This window comes from Trichechus manatus, unplaced genomic scaffold, assembly GCF_000243295.1.
Source record: "Trichechus manatus latirostris isolate Lorelei unplaced genomic scaffold, TriManLat1.0 scaffold00031, whole genome shotgun sequence".
NCBI lineage: Eukaryota > Metazoa > Chordata > Mammalia > Sirenia > Trichechidae > Trichechus > Trichechus manatus.
Window position 1 is genome coordinate 14,460,284 of NW_004443967.1, and position 22,577 is coordinate 14,482,860.

The window sequence follows — 22,577 nt, forward strand, 5'->3', positions numbered from 1 at the left end:
ACCCTCTCAGCACCTGGCCACAGTGCTGCCACGTGCTAGGCCATACCCTCTCAGCACCTGGCCACAGTGCTGCCACAAGCTAGGCCACACCCTCTGAGCACTTGGTCACAGTACTCCCACGTGCTAGGCCACACCCTCTGAGCACGTGGCCGCATTGTGACTCGTGCTAAGCCACACCCTCTGAGCACCCACAGTGCTGCCACGTGCTAGGCCACACCCTCTGAGCACCTGGTCACAGTGCTGCCATGAGCTAGGCCACACCCTCTGAGCACCCGGCCACAGTGCTACCACGTGCTAGGCCATACCCTGTGAGCACCCGGCCACAATGCGGCCACGTGCTAGGCCACGCCCTCTGAGCACCCGGCCACAGTGCTGCCACGTGCTAGGCCACGCCCTCTGAGCACCCGGCCACGGTGCTGCCACGTGCTAGGCCACGCCCTCTGAGCACCCGGCCACGGTGCTGCCACGTGCTAGGCCACGCCCTCTGAGCACCCGGCCACAGTGCTGCTGTGTGCCGGGCCACACCCTCTAAGCACCTGGCCATAGTGCTGCCACGTGCTGGGCCACGCCCTCTGAGCACCCGGCCAGAGTGCTGCCATGTGCTAGGCCACACCCTCTGAGCATGCACATTGCAGCCACGTGCTAGGCCCAGCCTCTGAGCACTTGGTCACAGTGCTGCCACGTGCTAGGCCACACCCTCTGAGCACCCGGCCACAGTGCTGCCATGTGCTAGGCCACGCCCTCTAAGCACCCAATCACAGTGCTGCTGTGTGCTACGCCACACCCTCTTAGCACCTGGCCACAGTGCTGCCACGTGCTAGGCCACACCCTCTGAACACATCCTTACCACCAAGTGCATCTTCATCCACCTCAAACCCAGCAATGACTGAGGCCAACATACCCAAGACCAGAAAAGATGGAGGGTCAGACCGAGGCATTAAGCAACTCAGCACCTCCTGGGTCCAGAGCCACGAACTCTGCGTTCTACCCGCCACACTGACCTGTCCTTGTTTTCTTTGACTCAAGGGTCACAGGGGCCACCTCTCCTCCCTGGGCCTTACATCTACACTGTCATCCGCAGGAGCCTCTCCAGTAAGAACTCAATGCAGACACTGACTTGGTTTGGAGAGCGTCCTGATGATGGTGTAGTTCACTGCATACAAACCAAGATCAGTGTTAGCACAAGGCAGGGCCCCAAGACAAAGAGGGTCAAGCGACACGGCATGTGGCCAGTGGCTTCACCTGCAGTGAACAGCAAGGACAATCAGTGCAGCACAGAGGGTATCAATCACGAGGTCCCGACGCGCGAATGTTTTTGACACTTTAATCAAAGGAGTAAGTGCCTACTCCCCAGCCCACCTTGAACTCTCTCAGGGCCACCTGATCTGAGTGACGCTGAGCCCGGGGTGCATGAACACCCCTCACAGTGGCTTTTGTAACAAGGCCCCAGCAAAGGGGATCACGGTGCCTGATCACGTTGGCCTGCCTGCAACAGCTGCCTCTCACCACCCATCTGCGCGTGCACCATGGGCACACTGTGTCACAGGGAAAGGGCACTTCTGATTTTCAATTGAGAGAAACACTTAAAAAAATAATTACATAGAGTTGAAATAACCTTTCTTTGAATGAGATTTAAAAAGCAAGGACATTAGACACTCCAGGAGTTTCTGAGGTTGGCATGACTCCTTTGGCCCAGATGGGCGAGGACCAGTGTGGCTCTGAGGGGCACCACCACGCCCCTGCAGCAACCTGCCTGCGGGGGTCTTACCTGTGCCATCTTGGCCAGGTCGAGGGAAGGCCTCTGCTCCTGGGCATCTTCGGGGCGCCGCCGTTTGATGCCAACCTTCTTGTCGTTGAGGACACAGGGCTGTGAGCGGCTGCGGGAGAGGCCGCTGGAGCGTCTCGCCAACTCAGGTGTTGAGGCCGGGGTGCTGCTGGCCGAGGGGGGGCAGTATTCCGAGAAGGAGAACTGCTCGTGGGAGCAGGAGAGGGATCGCTGCATGTCGAGCCGGCCCCCTCCCACGGGGTTTGGATCGGGGCTCCAGAGATCGCCCGCCTGTCCAGAGGTGGCTGGGCCTGGCGCCCCCTGGCAGGGCTGTCCCCCGAATCGAAGGTGAAATGCGGCCTGGTCATAGGGGGAGGGGAGCGCATTGGCCCTGGAAGGGAGGCTGAAGCTGGAGCTCCTCTGCATGGTGCTAAGGCCATTGGAATAGCGCTGGACACTGCCCCCACTATAGCACCGCCTCTTCTCTACAGGAGTCCAGACTTTGGACCCCAACGGCCGCCATGATGTCCGGCAGCTGGACATCTCATCGGAGAAGGACAGGGAGCGGCACTGGCGCTTGCTGGGGGGTGCAGAGGGGTTCCCGTTGTGGTCGCTGATGCTGAGGTCCTTGATCAGGCTGGTCACCGCACAGGCCGTCACCGCCTCCCTGTGCCACAGGGTGCTGTCCTGACACTTCTCCGGCAGGCATTCCCAGAGGCTGGCACTTGGCTGGTCAATCTGTAGTGGGCATTTCCTGTCCAGGTCTCGCCATCTGTCATTTTCTGGTTCATAAATAACAGAGAGAAAGCAGGATTTGAGAAGGCCTTCGGGCCAACCCTCCTACTCCATGCTAACAGCCCGCTTCAAACACAGGACTTTAGAGCGGGGAGGGCCCCGGAAACCGCCTGTTCTGCCTCACTCCACAGATGCGAAGCTGAGACTTGGGAGGGAGCAAGCCCCAAGGCTGAGGTGGAGGCTGAGCGGGGCCTGAGATCTGGGCAAGCCTGGCACTCCTGCTATGGCTTTCTTTCCAACCATACTGCCTCCCAGGAAAACCCAAAGCAATGCTTTTCACCCCAAATGCCTTCTCATTCTACAGATGGGAGACCGACTTGCCAGTGGCAAGGTCAGGGCGAGAGATGTGTCATGTTCCAGCAATACCCTGTCACCTGGGACTGGGCCTTGAAGACCTGGACCATGACAAAAGAGGGGACTTGTGGTTCTTCAGAAGGTCAAGGTCGAATGGGGTTGGAGGGCACTGCTAGTCTAGACCTCTTCATCTGAATCCATCTTCAAGCATGTGCTGCTAACAGACACGGGCTCTTCTGCGGCTTTCTGTTCCCTCCACAGAGACGCTCCACAACAACAGCTGCCCATCCCTGCACATTTCCCACGTACCGACTTGGTTTCCCATTGAAACTGGGGATGTTTAAAGCAATGAAAAACTCCAGGAGCAAGCCTGGGGCTACACAGGCTTAACAGTGTAATTTAAACTTACATGTTCAGGTCTCCACTTGAACACATGAGTAAGTTAACTTTGCTACAAAATACTGATTTTGCACTTGGACCCTTATTTTTCATAAAATATTCAAGAACTGCTTATTGTTTTCCTACTATGGAGTCAGTCACTGGGCTGGGAATTTCGGGAGACGTAAAGATAAATTTGACATAGTTCTTGTGTTCAAGTTACAATACAAAAGGGAAGCTAAGAAATATGCTGTGCTGCCGGGGACCAACATGTTAGCACTTTCTCTGTTTTGTAATCTACATGTGCTTATAAACTGTGCAGACGTGAACGCAGAGAAAACTGTGGCCCGAGTCGGCTGGTAGAAGAATAGAAGTTGTTATGGATTGAACTGTGTCTCCCAAAAATACACGTTGTAAATTCTAACCTCTACGCCTGTGGTGGAAACCCTAGTGGCGTACTCGTTAAGTGCTACGGTTGCTAACCAAAAGGTCGGCAGTTCGTATCCACCAGGTGCTGCTTGGAAACTCTATGGGGCAGTTCTACTCTGTCCTATAGGGTCTCTATGAGTCAGAGTGGAGTCCACGGCAACAGGTCTGGTTTGGTTTTATGACTATGGTTATAATCCATTTGGGAATGGGTTGTCTTTGTTATGTCAATGAGACAGGACTGGTATGGGGTGTGTCTTGAGTCAACCTCTTTTGAAATACAAAAGAGATTAAACAAGCAAGGGAAAGAAGAGGAGATGGAGGAAGAGAGATGCCAAGCCACATGAAGATCACCCAGGAGCAGAAGCTTAGAAAAGACAAGGACCTTCCTCCAGAGCCAACAGAGAGAGAGAAAGCCTTCCCCTAGAGCTGGTGCCCTGAATTTGGACTTCTAGCCTCCTAAAACCGTGCGCAAGTAAATTCCGGTTTGTTGAAGCCGCCCGCTTGTCTTTCTGTCATAGCAGCAGTGGATAAGCAAACCTGAAAATGTAAACCAGTAAAACCTGATATTCAGTAGGTGCTTAAATGTGCACCGACTCTCACAGAGATGCCCACTGCTTACTGAGCACCCACTAGGGGCCTGTAATTCCCACATCACCCTGCGTGTAGGCACCACCATGGCCAAGATGGGGAAACTGAGGTTTAGTGTGGGACCCCACAGCCCATGCTTTTTCACTACACTACCATGCTGAGGGGCCACAGGTGAACCTGACGTTGGCCGTGCCCTCAATAAGTATACAAGTATGGCAAGATGAGCTGAACGCTCCGAGAACTACAGACAGGCCTCCTGTCCAGTGGCCAGTCTCCAAAGGGCTCGGAGACACCCAAGGCCTGACCTGGTGCTGAGCGTCACACGCAGCAGCGACCTGACAGGTTCCAGGGGAAATGACAGGGGGTGGGGGGCAGGCAGGATGCCAAAGGAGATGCATGAGCCAAAGAGAAAAAGTGAGATCAGGGTTAAGTGTCACACCCTTTCCACTCAGGCACCCTGCCTCATTCACGAGACACACAGCACAAGGGGCTGCCACCCCGGACGGGCACCCACGGGGAAACCGCCAGAGGCTGCATGCTCAGGAGGGGCTGAAACTCTGGAGATGTGACAGAGAGGGAAAAAAGCAGGACTGTCCCTAAACGTCCAGCTCATCACATCTCTGAAGCTCCCCAGGCCCCGACACACAGCAAGTCTCGATACACGTCCCTTTCACTGAATTGGAAAAATGATCTCTAAAAATCCCCAAAGAGTACCTTTTTATAAGCAGCATATGCTGTTCAAAATAGGTCTTCACTACCCATGAAAATCATTTGCCATACTTTTAAAATGCCTTAAATCTGACATTTATCAGCACCTGAACGTTCAGTAAAAATAAAATAATAAAACAAAATACAAAACTCACATTGAGTTATACCATCCTATCATCCAATCTAAAAGGAGAGGGAGCGTTATCCTAAGGAAAAAGTGGAGATTTACACATGATGATGTCACGCAAAATGATATGAGTGACACCAAAATGATAAACATAATCTCCATGTCCTACACTTGGGGGCTAGTTAAATGATCAAGGAATACCGGGGAGCAGGAAAACGCAGTTTCGAAGACGATTTAAGGATGTGGGGAAATGCTGGTGATGTAATGCTGAGGAGCAAGAAACAGGATGTAAGGCTGCACACACAGCACGACTCCTAGTTAGTGAAATGGGGGTGCTAAATGTGAAGATGAAAAGGAAATAAACCAAGACATTCACAGCTGACTGGTAGATATCTGGTTGATTTATATTTTCTCCTTATTGTTTTTCTATAGCCTCCGATTTTCTATAAGGAAGAATACATTGCCGAATCAGAAAAACATGTTTGTTTGTTAAGAAAGGAAGGGGGATTTGACCTCTAAGCCCACGGGTGCCTGACAGAACGCCAGGGCTAGGCCTACCATCCCCATCCTACTCCAGGTTTGCTCCTTTGGGTCTTTCAGGAAGCCCCTGTAGAATGACGGCTGGCCACCAACTTCTCCTTTGGAATCAGACACGGAGGCATGGGATGGGCCAGGAATGTGACAGACTGACAAAGGAGCCAGTGGGCCCAGCCGCGGAGCAGCAAGAGCCCCAAGATGGCGCCATGGCGGCCGTTGGCTAGGAGCTGGAGACATGACGGAATGTGCCTCAGCCAAGCCTTGGGAAACCCGTGCAATGAGACGGGTTTGATCTTATCCTTAGAGGACGCCACTTTCTGTTCCATTTTTATTTCACTGCTGTGGAATTTTCCCCTTCTCTGGGGAAAATCACGAGAAGAAAGGGGAGTTGGAAGCCAGTTAAACATGAACACGCTGTCTCGCATCTGGCAGCGCCTTTCCTTTCCCGTGGCCATCCCGTGATCTTGCTGCTTCCTGCCTAGACCCCTGGGGCCTCCACACTCCATCCCGCCCAGCTTCCTCCCTGCCTCCAGCAAGAACTTTCTGAGGCACACACCTGCTGCCCACTCCCTTCAGCAGTTGTCCACTGCCTCCTGGGAAGAATGCAAACTTTTTTAGCCTGGCATCAAGGCCCCATCTACTCACAGTTGCCGAGTACAGCCTGCACCCCAGTTACATCAAACTGCCTGTGACATCTCAAGTCAGGCAAGAATCATCCTTGCAAGTCCTGGAAACTGCCCACAATGTGCACCTTTCCAGGTTTCGTGTACATAGTCCTGGAGAGTGATTCTTAGGTACCAGCAGCTCTTTATAAAACTCAAATTTAATAACCAGATGAGAGGGACAAGCATAGGTACAATCAGCCTGCGGAGGTCTGGCATTCAGTCTGCCCTACCTTTAGGTTAATTCTCAAATCCCCACGGGTGACTGGGGTTGCTGCGATCCTAACGTGTTCCTGCTCACAGAAGAAACTACTCCATTTTGACCTAAACGGTAAGCCTCTCTCTTAGTTCCCTAGAGCTGCTATAACACAAATACCACACGTGGGTGGCTTTAAAGCACGGAAATTTACTTTCCCACAGTTCTGGGGCTAAAAGTCTAAATCAGGGTCTCAGCCTTGTTGACTCCTACCGTGTCGGTAGCTAGCTCTGGGCATCTCTTCGCGATCCTCATGTGGCGTCTGTTTTCCCCAGTGTGTGTCTGTCTCTGTGCCTAATCTGCTCTTTTTACAACTCAGAAGTGATTAGATTTAGAACCCACCCTACTCAGGCACGGCCTAATTAACGTAACAAAGAAAATCCTGTTTCCAAACAGGATCACATCCACAGGTACAGGGGTTAGGATTCCAACACATATTTCCAACACAATTCAATTCATTAACAACCTCGATGACCTTAATATGTAGATTTCTTCGTTGTAGGAAGGAGTGTCGGGTCTCGAGTCAGCCCAAGTACAGTGGGACTGCAGTGAACTGGCAGCTTCCCCCAGACACCAGCTCTGTCTCACCTTCACACGTTTGCTAAGGCCTGAAATGCTCTTCTGCCCTCATCCTACTTCCGCCAACAAAGTCTCTTACTGATCATTTAAGAGCCAAATCAAACATCACCTCCTCAGAGGATATATCTTCCCCAAACTGCCCTTTGCACTCCCCAGCTCTTGGCCCAGACTTTTGACCACAGGTACATACATGAGGCTGACCCTTACTCATTTGTTCCCGTCCACTTCTTCTGAGCCACAAGCCCCTTGCGCGCAGCCCCATGGCTGCCCAGGGCCCAGCACAGAGCCTGGCTCACAGCTGGCCTCAGGCACGGGCAGGTGAAGAAAGGAGTGGATGACGAGGTGCAGGTAGACACTGCAGAGGAGACCGTGGGGGTTCCTGCTGCCTCGCTTATCTTCTGTCCCTGGCACTGGTAACCCTTCTGAAGACAGGCAGGTTCAACCTGAGCTGGGGCCTGAGCCCTCCAGGTCCAACCTGCACCGTGGCCTGAACCCCCCAGGTCTAACCTGTGCTGTGGCCTGAGCTCTCCAGGTCTAACCTGTGCTGTGGCCTGAGCTCTCCAGGTCTAACCTGTGCTGTGGCCTGAGCTCTCCAGGTCTAACCTGCGCCTTAGTCTGAACTCTCCAGGTCTAACCTGGGCTGTGGCCTGAGCGCCCCAGGTCTAACCTGCGCTGTGGCCTGAACCCCTTAGGCCTAACCTGTGCTGTGGCCTGAGCTCTCCAGGCCTAACGTACGCCTTGGGCTGAACTCTCTAGGTCTAACCTGTGCCGTGGCCTGGGCTCTCCAAGTCTAACCTGTGCCATGGCCTGAGCTCCCCAGGTCTAACCTGCGCCGTGGCCTGAGCTCCCCAGGTCTAACCTGTGCCGTGGCCTGAACTCCACAGGTCTAACCTGCGCCGTGGCCTGAGCTCCCCAGGTCTAACCTGTGCCATGGCCTGAGCTCCCCAGGTCTAACCTGTGCTGTAGCCTGAACTCTGCCTTGCCCAGGCCATGAAAGGCTGTGTGTGGAGACTGGCTGGTGGAAGAATGCCTAAGATACTCCAAAAACACAAAGCGCGGCCAGATGCTGAGTGCTGCCACTCTGTCCCCACCAATCAGGTGACCACCTGTCCCGTCTGCCTGGCAGATAATATTGTAATTGTTGCTATCTTTATTGCTCTGAGAAGTACAACATAAGAAAAGTAAAAACAACCCAGGCTATGTTTAGCTCTTGTATTTTCCCCTTTTATCGGGGAACAGAAAGCGATTTGTTGGGTCAGGTCATCAGACAAAAGAAACAGGAACAGAAGCTGGTTTTTGATGGCAAAGTGCCCGAGCGGTGGGCCCCAACGTCACACTGCACAAGGGCCTTGGCAGGGCCCCGGAGGGAGAGAGAGGATCCTAGGTGCCCCCGCCTTCCATTCAATATCACTTCTGTACAAACAACTCCAATGCTTTTTTTGTTTTTAAGTGACAACGGCCTTGGACATGAAGTCCACTGAGCAGAAGACACATGGTGTAGTGAGAAGGGCTTGGTCCTGGGTTCAAACCTTAGCTCTACATACTATTTAATCTCTCTGAGCCTCAGTTTCCTCTTCTCTAAAATGGGGTTGATAAACAGTAACCACCTTGCAGTGCTATTATGAGAATTAAACAGGAGCCTCGTACAGGGCCTGCTAGGACAAGGAGCAGGCTCTCAGAAACAGCAGCTATCATTATGATGATTATCACTATTGCGAAGCGCTCTTGTATTTGGGGCTTGGCTGTCCGTTCCCGGGTACCAATCTTTGCAGAATCTGGCTGGATTGGGAACCTGTTATCTTCTACACTAGGACTTCTCAGAGTGTGGTTTATGGACCATCTGCAAGAGCATCCTTGGGGGTGTTTGGCAAAATGCAGATTCCTAGACCCCTCCTGACTTGGTTAGTCTGAACCTCTAGCGATAGGAATCTGCATTTTAACAAGCTCACCAGGTTATTCCAGGGCAAAAATGTTGAAAACATGAAAAACATGAAAACATGCTCTAAACTACAGGCTACACAGGGGCTTGGTTCTCAAACACTCTAGCAGAACGGCAGCCCAGTCAGACCACGCAGCCACACCCAGGAAGCTTCTAGAGGGCTGGTGAGTTTAGACTCCCCAAACTTGGATTCAGAAAACCATTGAAAGTTGGTACGTTTTTGTTGTTGTCTTTAACGTATTACAGAGAGAAGAACAGCTCCACCCTTGACGTGCTTACAAGCATGGACTTCCTTGTCAAGTTACACAACATGCCCTGGATGGAGACAGCCCGGAAAAGGCCTGAGAAGCCGATGACTCGTGAAGAGAATGAATCTGAAGCCCTTTCCCTTCCCCCTGAGAACACACTGGGCCCCATCAGCTGTGTCCTACAGCTGCGCAAAGGGTTTTCCCAGCCCCCTGGAGCCCAACACCAAGTCTCTGGATGAGCTGCTGCATAGCATGATGGCCACAACTGGCACCAACTCTTTAACCTCCATTCCATCCCCACTTTTCTACCCTTCAGGATTCATCTATAATTTCTGTTTCTCTGCTGAGTCTATCCTTACAAGTATGACATTATAAATGAGAATGTGTTCGTGTGTGAGAGGGTATGAGTGTGTCTAAGTGTGTATGTGTGAGTATATGTGCATGTGTGTGTGCGTGTCTGAGTGTAAGTGTACACGTGCATGTGAGAGTGTGCATTGTGGGAGTGTATATGTGAGACTGTGTGTGAGGGTGTGAATGTGTGCAGATGAGTGCGAGTACATGTGTGAGTGTGCGTGTGTGAGCGTGTACATGGGTGGAAGTGTATATGTGCGGGTGTGAGTGTGCTTGAGTGCAGATATGTGTATGCAAGTACATGTGTGAGTGTGCACGGATGTGTGTGTGCACGTGTGGGAGTGTATATGTGAGGCTTATGGGAGGGTGTGAATATTTGTGTGCAGATCAGTGTGTGTAAATATGGGAGTGTGCATGTGAGTACATGTCAAGCGTGCAGATGCGTGTGTGTGAGTACACTGTGGGGTATAGATGTGACGGTGTGAGTGTGCAGATGTGTGCGAGCGCATGTGTGTGCATGTGTGTGCTTGTGTGAGTCTGTATCTGTGTGTGTAGTGTAAGCACACAGAGCTTTGCCTACACATGGGAGGAGAGACACGCACCCTGGGGCCTGTTTCTCTTGCTGTTGGCCTAGGTGACCTCCAAGGTCTCCCCAGAAGCTTCTGTTGACCACTCAGGAGGTACAGGAGAATCCGACGCTCACATGTGTGGACACAAGTACCCCCACTCGGAAGCTTCTGTCCTGGGCCCCCTGCCTAAGGAGGGCAGAAGGCTCTAGGGGAGCAGACCCTAGCGCTCAAAGAAAACACCAGAGGAGCATGACTAACATTTGACCTCAAGGACTCTTGCTTCTATTTCTGGCCTTGAACTTGAACGGAAATCTGCAGAGGCCCAGATCCTTGGGGACTACAAACCTTCTTATGCTCAAATGAGACAGGGCTTTACAGCCTGGGTATCTGACCTCTGTGCTGTGTTTCCGAGGCTGCCTTACAGGCGGCATAACCACAGCAGAATGTGGTTTCCGGAAAAGGTTAAGCACAGACCTAAGACCCAGGATTCTTGGAGCCCTCCAGCCCTGGGCCATGAACCTCCAGCCAGATCTCACCCAGCCAACTCATTTCTGGATTTTACACCGGTCTACTGGTGCTGACGAGGACTGCTGCTCCTCTGCCCTGTGGGTTGGACTCTATGAAATTGGCCTCAGGGCCGCAAGGAATCTGGGCTTGATTCTGGGGGGGAGGGGGGCTGGTGGCGCAGAGGTTAAGAGCTACGGCTGCTAATTAAAAGCTCGGCAGTTCGAATCCACCAGCCACTCCCTGGAAACCCTATGGGGCACTTCTACTCTGACCTATATGGTCGCTATGAGTTGGGAATGGAATAGACGGCAACAGGTTGATTTTTTTTTTTTTTTTGGAGGGGGCAGCAGAAGCTCACCGGCCCTTTCAAAGGAAACTAGAGTACACTGAGGAGCCTTTCTGACGACAGCTTTCACTAACGTGTAGGGTTGGCCACGGCAGCTGGCCCTGCTTCTGGGAAGTCCTTGCTCTTGCAGAAAGAGGCCCGATGGGCTCCCCGAGCAAACAGTACAAGGGTGTAAAGAAAGCGCCAGACTGCACATCTCCCATCTACCCAAGGCGGGGTGGACTGGGGGCCCTATGACACCCCTTTCATCTCTGATCCAGACTCCTCCACCCCACTCCCCAGGGGCATTAAGAAATTTGTAGGGAAAGGCTAGTATTCACAACAGCAACAGAAACTCTGGAAGGACAGAAAGTTCCCATCCTAGACGTGGATGGGCACAGAGCAGGCGAACCTAGCAGCTGCTTGTGATCCATCTCTAAACTGGTCCACACAGCAAAGCTGGGCACCACGAACCCACAAGGGGCTTGGCAGCTGGGCAGCGACACAGGAAACTCAATAAATGGGTACGTGTTGTTAATTAGCCAACCTGCCATCAGGACCCCGGCTGACGCTGGGAAAGAGCGAGCAAGAGCGAGTATTTCGTGCTCACCACTGGCCAGCATGTTACTCATCCCATGGATCCTTGCGCCGACCCCCATCTTACTGGGGCAATGGCTTCCAGGAGGCAGCCATCTCACCTGTGGACACACAGAGCCCAGATTAAACCTGGTCTGTGAGCCTAAGGCCGTGCTCTGCGGTTGGGCCAGGCTGCCCCTCTCCTATCTCTCCACGTGCAAGGGAACCTGGCAATGCACCGGGGCGAATGGGCCCACCATCAGTGTGGCCGTGGCCCTGCCCTGGCCTCTGGCACCATCGTGCGCCCTCCCCACTGGGCATCAGGTTAGCCCGAGCCGGGAGGCTCCCTTTTCCCTTGGCACTGTGAACAGCTATCACGAGCTAAATACATTCTGCATCTACTTCCACTCTGTACTGTATTCCAGAAACACTGAACGCAAAAGTTCAAAGCACTTTGTGAGGATGAACCTTACCCTATTTGAGGGATTAAAAAATCATATATATACATACTTACATAAGGATGTACTTTTTATTCATGGAAATGAGTCTCATTCTAGCCTATACCTGGCTAAGAATAGCTTATTATACGCAGCTCTGGCCCCATGACTATATTCAAAACGGCCATCTCTGAAAGACGGACAGCGTCAGAGGCCAGCAGTGCCAACCGAGCGCCTCTGGTTTATCACTGTTGATGTTCATTTGGTCTCCTTCGTGTGCCTGTTTGTTCTAGAAAACCTAAAACTCTCAATCTCCAAATGCCAACTTGTTCATACAAGGTGCAACCACATTCCATTTCCAATGACACGTAGAGGCTGAGTTAAAAGACCAGAAATGACCAAATCTAAAAGTGAAATCTAGTCCTGTACAGCTCAACACCACCAACTGGTCTACCTTGTAGAAATGACTACAGAGAGTACCCCAGAGAACAACCCGTTTATGTACAGAGGAGACTTTAGCACCCAAGCAATTAAATGCTGAAAGTAAGGGCTCATAATTAAAACGCTGACAAACCCAAGCGAGCGACACAAGGAAGGCCGCTGTAATATTTTTACAATCCCTTTTTATACATAATGTATGATCCTTCTGCTCAAGGTTCCTCTATGTTCTATGCCTGGGAAGTAATTTACATTAATAAATAATTTATTACCATAACTCCTCAAGTAATTATGAGTTCCCATCCAATTTTTTTTAGCATATGAATTGTTTTGTTCCCTGCCCATTGACATGTCTTTACAAGACTTTTCCTAGTGGCCTTTTGAAATAATTGGTATTGCATTTGCTCTCTCACATATTATTTGATTTCTAGGTCTCCTCTTCGCCTGAGCGGTGAGGAGAATGGAATCGCATAGAGCCCGCTGTCCCACCATATAGAACTCTTAATGACTGCAATTAGCCCGGGGAGGGAGTGAAGCCTGCTCCCACCCCACCAGCCCTGCTTCACCAGAAAAGATTAAACTAGTGCACATGTGACCCTGGTTCAGCCCAGAGAAACATCCCCCACGCAAATGCGGGGGACCCCAAGGGAGCTGTGGACCCGAGGACTCATGGGGGCCGCCACTCCCCACACAGAATGCTTCTCTCAGCCGCGGCCAAAGCCCCTTTACGCCCACCAGAAGCCGAACCGAAGGAACGGGGTACAGCTCGCTGGCCTGGCAGCTGAGTGCTGGGCGACCACGCCCAAGCAGCTGCCACCTGAACGCTGTTTCCTGGGGCTGGCACGCGGTGATTGGTCAATACGTGGCTCTACCCTAGAGAGCCTGTTTGCAGAGGAAATGCCAGTTCATGAGCAGAAGACGGCCCAGGAAGTGAGAAGGGAAACCAGGAGGCAGAGCGTGCTCGCTACTAGAAGGGGTTTCAGCCCCAGGTAGGGCGGATGCCCTGGTGAGGGCCTCGGCCCTGGAACAGAGCAGGTGTCTCAGGGAGGACCGCGGTCCCAGCCAGGGCAGGCCGGTGGCAGCTCGGCTCCTCTCTGCTTGCTTCTCCCATCCACACCTCAGACCTGCTCTGTTCTCTCCTACCCTTTGGAAAAGGACAAACACGCTTCTCTGCATCAAGTTCCCAATCAGGGTTGGGGAGTAAGGTGGGGAGGGCCTGTGGCCCAGCTCTTACTCACAGAGCTTCAAGTGCTTAAGGACAGAACACTGCTGGGAGCGCCTGACTGCAGCAGCAGCACCTTCTATCTCCGTCCTGCAGGGAGGCAGGGCCACTGGAACATTCTAAGCAGCAAACAAACCTCCTTCCCTAACGCACTGCCTGGATTTTCTTAGGGACATTTATGAAACTCGAACTGGCTTCCAGCGAGGCCCCTTCCATGGAGGCTCAGGAGTAGGGCAAACCCCAAGTCACAGCGCCAAGCTGTCCCATGTTCTCACGGGAGAATTCCACTGATCCAGCCAGAACATTTGTCCTTTATCTCCAGAAGACAGGGAGGGAGTTTGGTGATTATAATAATATGGCATTTTATCTTGGCAGGGCACTTTGGCCTTGAATAGGCCCAAAGCCCTCTAGAGAAGTCCCGCCAGGCCTACAGGGTATTCTCATCCTCACAACCGAGGAGCGGGCACACCTGAGGTGAAATCTCACTGCCTGGGGTGTGCTCACAGTTCATGGCACAGGGTCGGGCCCCAAAACCTCGGTTCAGGGGTTAACTGGGCTGGGAGGTAATCCAAGCCCCCAGGGAGTGCTGGGCAGGAAAGATGGAGACCAGTGGGAGGGCCAGGGCAGGAGGGCCGAGCGGGGCACAAACACTCCCACCCACCCCATCCCCACCAAGTAGACACTGCATTTTCAGGATGAGGAAACCAAGGTTCAGGAAGGTTGGGTGACTTGGTCATAGCTCCCAGGACCCCAGTGTTGACATATGTCATGGAACTTGGCCACATGCATGGGGAATTAGCTGTTCGTTGTTCCATCTCCCCTACTGGACAGAAACTTCCTCCAGGGCAGGGGCTGGCCTTACTCGCTCCCTATGCCTGCACAAAGTGCCTGACACCTAGGAGGCACTCAGTAAGTAGTTATCAGAACGCACCACCGGGACGCAGTCTGGTCAACAAAGAACCCACTGACAGATGGGTCAGGGTTTATCACCTGAGAGGGGGCTGGACAAGAGGAAAAGGAGGGGCACGGAGAAAGAAGCTGAGGGGGAGGGGGAGGGGATCAGCTTCTCCCCACCCAGCCTGGAGGTCCTGGTGCTAACCTGCAGAGAAGAGAAAGGAGAGCCTTTGGAAGGAAGGTGCACATGGCCGAGGCCCTGGGCCTGGGAGGGATCCTGAGACCCGCTCTGAGGATCAAGTAGAACCTGGAGAAGCAGCATAGGCCCTCCTGGGAGCCCAGGGCAGGAGAAGCCCCCCAGGAAGCAGGTGCTGGGCTCCATGGTCAGACAGGCTCGAGGAACAAGTCTAAGGAGACCTCCTCCCACATGCTGCCCTTCCCAGGGGGCCTCTGCCTTGGCCCCGGAGCCTCCCATCTTCCTCCACAAGGGTGCCTCTGTCACCTGCAACACCTTCCCAGAGGAAACCATGGTGGCCCTTTCACTTGGGTGTCAACAGGATTCTCAGCTTAGGCCTTAGTCCTCTTCTTCACCTCTGAGGTACGGAACGCTCACTCTGAGCTAACCCTTTACCAGGGATTTCTCAGTCCTCACAGCAAGCCTATGAGGTAGGTGCTCTCACATCCTCTGCAGACGAGGGAACCGAGGCTTAGAAGGGTCAAGAAATCCTCTCAGAGGGACTCTATGGGCCCCAACACCACCCACTGCAAACCTGCAAGAGCCCCACCTCTCGTCTATGGGGCAAAGCCAAGGAAGCCTGCCACAGACGGCCCTGGGATAAAGACCAAACATCCCCACAGCCCAGAGCAGAGCTAAGCCCCAGCCTGTGGAATGTGAGCATGCCCAGGGGCGCACTCCTTCCCTCCTTCCTGCGTATGTCAAAGGCACACAGCTCAACCGTGAAAGGGGCGCAGGAAGAAGGCAACCGGGCAGGCTCAGGGCCACGTGGCCAGGCGCTGAGGGTTTGCTGAAAGGCGTTAACCCCAAGGAGGTGTTCAGTCAGCCCCATGTGGGGACAGTCTCAGAAGCGTGTCACACAGGTAAACCAAGGCCAGGTGAGCACCTACTTCCTTCCTCTGGTGGCAGCAAGGAGAGCACGTCCAAGGCTCTCCCACAGGGCTGGGCGTGTGACTGAGAAGAAAGCCATCTTCCCTCCCACCCACCTGGGTCCACCTCCGATGGTGGGGTTGGGGGGTCACATTACTAGGCCTTGGCTTCCCCCAAGTGAACAGAGTGCCCCACCCTGAAGCTCCTGGTGCCCACGAAGAGCCCAGCGTGGCAGTCAGTGTGATGCATCAGCATCACCTCCGTCCCCATCACCTCAGCCACGGGAACTGAGTCCAAACGAGAAGAATCAAACACGTGCTCAGAGGAAAGGGCTGGGAAAGGGGCAAGAAAGACTCGCTACGCCCTAGGAGGGGAAAACGCAAACTGAAAACCCAAGTGGTTTTCCATCACCCGAGTCTGGTCTGGGATCCCACGGGGGCATTACAGAAACTCCTCTGGCCAGGCGTCCCCAAAGCGGGAAAGGAGATTCAGGGGTCCTGCCTGACCTCATGGAGGGACAGCAGAAGGAGAAATAGTGTCCCATCACCTGGAGCATAAAGAAATCAATACCGTGAATATCGTGGCCTTTATCCCCCTTAAAAACAACAGTAATTCGCGCTAGCACGCACACAGGAGGGGAAGGCAACCCCTCCAGAAAGCAGGTCAAGCACCATGCATCAAGAGCCTTCCAAACGGTCCTGCTCTCCGTCCGTTCTAGTCCACCCCAGGGACCTTCTCAAGGGATGACCCAAAAGCAGACAAAGACGTGTACACTTAGGGAGTCACTGTTAACTACGACAGCAAATAACAGAGGCCCTCTACCCAACAACCAAGAAATCGTTAAACGCATTTTGATACGCCCACGCAATGCAGTATTATAAACTAAACGGATGGGGTGAACAAGTCTACTGCTTGAAGAAATGAGGGTAACTACTATCCAACGGGAGGAAAAAAAAAAATAGATAGATATAAATATATGTTTTGTATAAATACAGTGAAACCTGTGAGAGCTGGAACTCAGCGGGACTGCCCTATTTTTGCAGGTCTCCCAGGTTTTCCACCTCTGACAGGGTGCGGTCTCACCACTTTTCTATCACTCTCTATTAGTGGAAAATATCTGTGTTTTCCTCCTCTAACAGGTTTCCGTCTCACACAGGTTCTGGCTTTCGTAGGTTCTACTGTAGGTAATTTCATATAATCGTATGTTTATTGTGCACTCGATTATGCAAAAAAGGTGAAAATACACCAAAATATTCACAGGAGTTACCACGGGTGTTGGGGAACCATGGAAGACTTTTATAATTTTTACTATGGTATATTTTCTAACTAAAAAAATACACACTAGTGATTTTAACAATCAGGTAGAAACTACCCACATGACAGCTAGAAATTAACTCTCTGCCGCTCACGCCTAAAGCCTGTGCCTCACTCAGCCCAGCAGCCCCCCAGGGCACCCCTGCCACCCGGGACCCCGACAGCAAACCCCCACAGAAGAGGCCCCTTGGCTGCTCCATGAAGCGCTCAGTGCCTCACCTGGAGGGCTCAGGCCTGGGTGAGTGGCTAGAGGAAGACCGAACAGCATACTGCACACAGACGCCTCGGCTACTTACCCATAATTCCACAAGAGAAAAGGGTAGGTCCTTGACTCATCTTCTTGGGCGTGTGCTGAAAACAACCAGAAAAGCTATTCACTTCTTCAAGTCATGGAAGCACGTTTCACATGGCTCTGTACTGAACACTCACTAAAGTCACGATTTAAGGGGTAACTGCCTTTTGCCAGTGTCGGGCCAGGGAAAGGAAGAGAGAGTCTGAAGAGACAACATCTGCACATAATTAGGCTTGGACTCTTTGTCCAAAGTCTCCAGTGAGTTATGGAGTCCATCAAGTTAATGGCTTTGAAAGCACACCAGGAAGCCCCGTGACTCCTGACACGAGGGGATTTTTCCATGTGAGCGATGTCAGGAGGGCATGGGAGGAGGTGTGAGGGCAAATGGTTGAGCAAACTCCACCACATTGGGCTGAAAACAAGGTCTCCCGCATCCCAGGCCGAGAGAAGGGGGGATCTCCCCTGGTGGCGGGAAGAACCTCAAGTGAGGAGGCAGGGCCCCATCGTCAACTCCCAGAGCCCTCCCCTCCAGATGCAAGAACATCTCCTCCTCCTCTGGGCAGAAGCATCGAGTGAAGGCTCAAGGGGCCTGGCCACTATGGCTACCACAAGCTCCCCCAGCCCCGAGTCCCCAGGCATTGTCTCTAACCTGAAACAGAAACTCCATGGTTACATTTGGCCTCAAACTAACAGCTATGACTTCTGAACACCTTGGCACCATATTTCCACAAGGGTTTTCCTTTCCCCAGTAAACACCCTACATCTTCCCCCAGGCCCCATGCCTAGCACCAGCCGAGCCGTGCTGTGGTCACTGACTGCACAGCAGACTAGGAAGGCCCGTGTCCAGGGCACCCGCTCCACAGCTCCACAGTACGCTGCGCGTGGGGAATTCTGGAAGTCACAGTGTTCCTCAAGGCCCAGGTCAAGAACGCTGTTCTGACCTCTGGTGAAGAACAGACTGTGCCCCAGTCAGGGCCCTGGGAAGAAGACTCTGCCTCAAGTATTCCAAAGCCTCGTTTATTCATTCACTCAGCAAATATGTAAGCTTTTCATGTGCAGGCGCTGTGCTGGGGGTGGGCACACAATGTTGAAGAGCAGCTCTCAGCCCCAGGAGTCAGCCTGCTCGTCAGAGAGGGTTCCGTTTCAACAGGGACCCCAATCCTCCCAAACAACAGGGGCACACGAGGCTCAGAGGCCAAGAAGTGGGTGGGAGCCCAGTCCTGGCTCTTTAAGGCCTGGAAGGACAAAGGTGGGGCTGATTAGGGAACATCTGTCCCACCTAGATAAGAGGGTGGCAAGTGCCTGGCACCAGCTCCCCTGTCCCCACCCCCAGCTGCCCCATTCCAGAACCTCTGCACTGGTGGCAAGTGCCAGTCCCGGGCTACGTGGGAACACTGAGGTGAAGAAGGTCCCGTCTTGGTCCTCAGGAGGCTCCCATGGCGTGGAGGGGACAGTCAAGAAGACAAAAGACTACACCAAGGAGAGACGGGGCTGGTGACAAGGCCAGGGCCCCGAGGCATGGGCTGGGAGGGGAGATCAGGGCTGGCTTCCTGGAGGAAATGCTAAGTGGGCTCAGAAGGAAGAGCAGGAGCCCACATGGCTGTGTGGGATAGGGCAGGCCCTCCCCAGTGCCCCCTTCTGGGTTTAAAGCAATCCTATGCTACTGGGAGATACTGCCCTCCTGGAGCTCACAGTGACTTAACCACCCAAATGACAACCATCTTGGAAATATCTGGAAAGAGTGCAATTCGACTATACCTGCCTCCCTCCCAGCTGGCATGTTGCATGCAGCCAGATGCACAGCTGAAAGCCCACAGTGAAGTCACCACGTGGAGCAGGGTGACAAGTGTGCGAGAGCCCTGCCACCAGGGCTGCGGCAGCGTTCAGCCAGGACTGTGGCCGGGGAAGGCAGCAGGCCCCTCGCTCCAGGGAAACATGTAGGGAGAGAAGGCAGGCCCGCTCACGGCCAGGCTCTGCCTGACAAGGAAGCCAGCTCCCAGGCTACAGGCACCCAGACAGAAAGGAAGCAACACAGGGAACCACCCCCCAGCCCGCTATGTCTGTCACCCAGGCCGGAGCCCACGGAAACCCCAGCCCAGACAGGGCCAGGAAAGCAGAAGAGAGAAGGCTGGGCGGCGTGACTGGCTTGGGGCCTCACCAACAAAATCAGGAAGCAGACCAGCGCCCCAGCCCTGACTCAGGCATGGAACGCTGTCATGGGCTTTTTCCTTCCACTGAGCCAGCCTGTCCTCTTGGCAGTGGGGCACCGCAGGGCCCTTCTGACTAAGCGCCCCCAGGAGTGTGGGCATGTGAGCCAGAGGCCGCCACCCCTCCTGCCCTGCCCAGTTAGTCAGCCTGTGCCACGGCTCTGGAGGTTGGCCCCGCCCTCGAGGTCCAGGAGGCGCTTCTTCACTCACTCACTCAATCATTCACTCACTTGCACATTACTCACTCTCACTCGTTCACGCACTTGCTCACTCACTTGCTGATTGATGCACTCATTCACTCACTCACTGGTTCACTCATTCATTCACTCATTCATTCGTTCACTCACTCATTCAATCATTCACTCACTCGCTCATTACTCGTTCATTCATTCACTCACTCGCTCATTACTCACTCATTCACTCACTCATTGGTTCACTCATTCACTCACTCATTGACTCAATCCTTCCCTCACACATTGGTTCACTCATTCATTCACTCACTCACTCATTCACTTGCTCGCTCACTCCTTCCTTGGTTCACTCACCAAGCACTTCTCAGCATTCCCTGCTGATCCCCAGAGCAGCTTCCAGTTCCCAAGTTGTGAGCACTCTTACACCCCCTGCGTCTCCAACTCCAAACCACCAACTGTCCCCACTGAAATCCCGAAGGCGCCTCCTCACCAGCAGCCCTGCCTCTGCCTGAGGCCCCGTTCTCCACCCAGAAGCCAGAGTTGCCATCTAAAGCAGAAAGGAGGCCACATCATTTTTGCTTGTAACGCTCCACGCCTCCCCCAGGAGCAGGCTAGAACCCAGGACAAACCTTTTCCCCACGGTTCACAGGCCCAGGGACTGGCCCCGGGGACCTGCCTGTTCACATCCCCCCCAACTCACACACCCGGCGGGAATGGGCCAAGCTCACAGCCACCTTGAGGCCTTTGCGTTTGAGCCTCTGCATGACTACTTGTCCCACCACCTCCCTGGCGGGGCCCTCCCAGCCCATGTGTTTGTCTGTACCGTCTCTCCATCTACCATGGGCCAGCATCTGTCAGCTCCCTGTGCCCATGCCCGTGCTCTGTGCCCCCAGGAGAGTGTGAGCTTCTTTGTGAAGGGCTGCTGTCGGCTCACATGGCGCCCCCAGCACCCTGGACCAACCCTGGCCCCTGGGAGCAGAGGCCTGTCTGGCTCCTACTGTCCATGCTCCCAGCATGCTGCAGATGGAAATGGGTGTTCACTGGACTGAACCTGCTGCCCCCAAACCACCAGGCTCATGCAAAGTCAGAAATCATTGGGGAGTCGGGGTTGCCCCCAGGTCAGGCTGGGCTCCTCCCGCCGGCCTCTATCTGGACCCGGGGTGCAGGGGCAGTGGCAGGTCCTGCTCTAGACAAGCCCCACCCTGCTCCTCCCGATGAGTGCATGGAACTGCAGCCAGCGGGGCAGGCCCCCTCTTCTGCTAACAGCACGCCCTCCCAGGACAGTGTCTTGGAGGGACTGTCAGCCAGTGAGCCTCGGTCTCCCCTGACCAAGGAGTGGGCTCAGAACTCAGGCTTGGCTGACTGGATGCTTGCTTGCTCTGAGGCCCACTCCTGAGCTAAGGGGTGCTGGGGCGGGCACCCAGCTGGTAGGCCTGAAAAGGCTACCTGTGAGCGCCACCCCTAGGGCCCCCGCTGCCTGGCCCTGCCCATGAGCGCCACCCCTAGGGCCCCCGCTGCCTGGCCCTGCCAGTGAGTGTCACCCCCAGGGCCCCCACTGCCCGGCTCCCTGGCCCTGCCCCTGCCCTTTCAGGCACAGGATTCATCAACTCGCCCCCAGCTCTACGAGCTCCCCCATCTTCCGGGGAGTCTTGTCCAGAGATGGTCTCTGCTGGTTACAACCATGCCAGCCTGACTGAGGGGTGTGGGCCCTCAAGATGGCCCAGGGCCCCCAACCTACTTTCAGTGCCCAGTCTGTGAGGCGGGGCTGGGGGTGGCTTGGCCAAAATATCCCACACCCAACAGTTTATGGGGAAGAGGCAAACCCACATGGCCAAGGCCACCCTGACAATTCCCACTCAGCCCCAGGTTAGCCAAGGCTTTCTCATTCCCAACAAACAACAATACTTCTGCTGGTTTGTGCCATTTCTGCCTCTGAACCTCTGTTCCCACTTCGGAAAGGATTAGCAAATCACTACATGGCTGGCCCCCAGGCCCTGGGAAACGCCCAGCCCCTAGGGTTCCACAAAGCACTCGGATCGTAGGGGAGCGGAGAGGGTACCCGGCCCAGGCTGGTGTTTGCAGGGAGCAATCAGCACATTTCCCTTTGTACTTCTGCTGAGAAGCCCTCTGTCCTGAGCCTGCCACAGGGCAGGCATCACTTTTGTGCAACGCCTTAGATCACAAGAGGTTTCTGGAAGCAGATCCCTCCATAGGAAGAGTAAAAGCTTCAAATCAAATGGAGTCTGGGGCCATCTGTCTGACTAGAGAAAGAAGCCCTGACTTCAAGACACAATTAAGGCTCAGAAGAAGGGAAGAGCCCCTGCAGAAAATACCGTGCTCATCGAGGACTATGGCCATGCTTCTCCCTTACGTTCCTATGTGGACCATGGACTCATCGCGGGCCATGACCACGCTCCTCCTTGACTTTCTCCCTGATGTTCCTACGTGGACCATGGACTTGTTGCGGGCCGTGACCACGCTCCTCCTTGACGTTCTCCCTGACGTTCCTATGTGGACCATGGACTCATCGTGGGCCATGACCATGCTCCTCCCTGACATTCTCCCTGATGTTCCTACATGGACCATGGATTCATCGCGGGCCATGACTGCTCTCCTCCCTGACATTCTCCCCGATGTTCCTGCGTGGACCACAGACTCATCACGGGCCATGACCACACTCCTCCCTGACATTCTCCCTGACGTTCCCGCGTGGACCATGGACTCATCGCGGGCCATGACCGTGCTCCTCCCTGACATTCTCCCTGACGTTCCTATGTGGACCATGGACGCATCGTGGGCCATGGCTGCGCTCCTCCCTGACGTTCCTACGTGGACCATGGACGC

At 53.9% G+C, this 22,577-nt stretch overlaps 1 protein-coding gene across 3 annotated transcripts in view; it reads right to left on the bottom strand.

Moving 5' to 3' along the window:
• Window positions 1-22,577, bottom strand: part of FAM53B (family with sequence similarity 53 member B) — a 118,190-nt gene that overhangs the window by 47,873 nt on the left and 47,740 nt on the right. For all 3 annotated transcript variants that reach the window (XM_012555155.2, XM_023730045.1, XM_023730046.1), the window contains 2 exons: window positions 17,340-17,394; window positions 1,769-2,547 (listed from right to left, as the gene is read on the bottom strand). In XM_012555155.2, coding sequence (XP_012410609.1) covers window positions 1,769-2,547; window positions 17,340-17,394 — 834 coding nt within the window. The remainder of the gene's footprint in view (window positions 1-1,768; window positions 2,548-17,339; window positions 17,395-22,577) is intronic.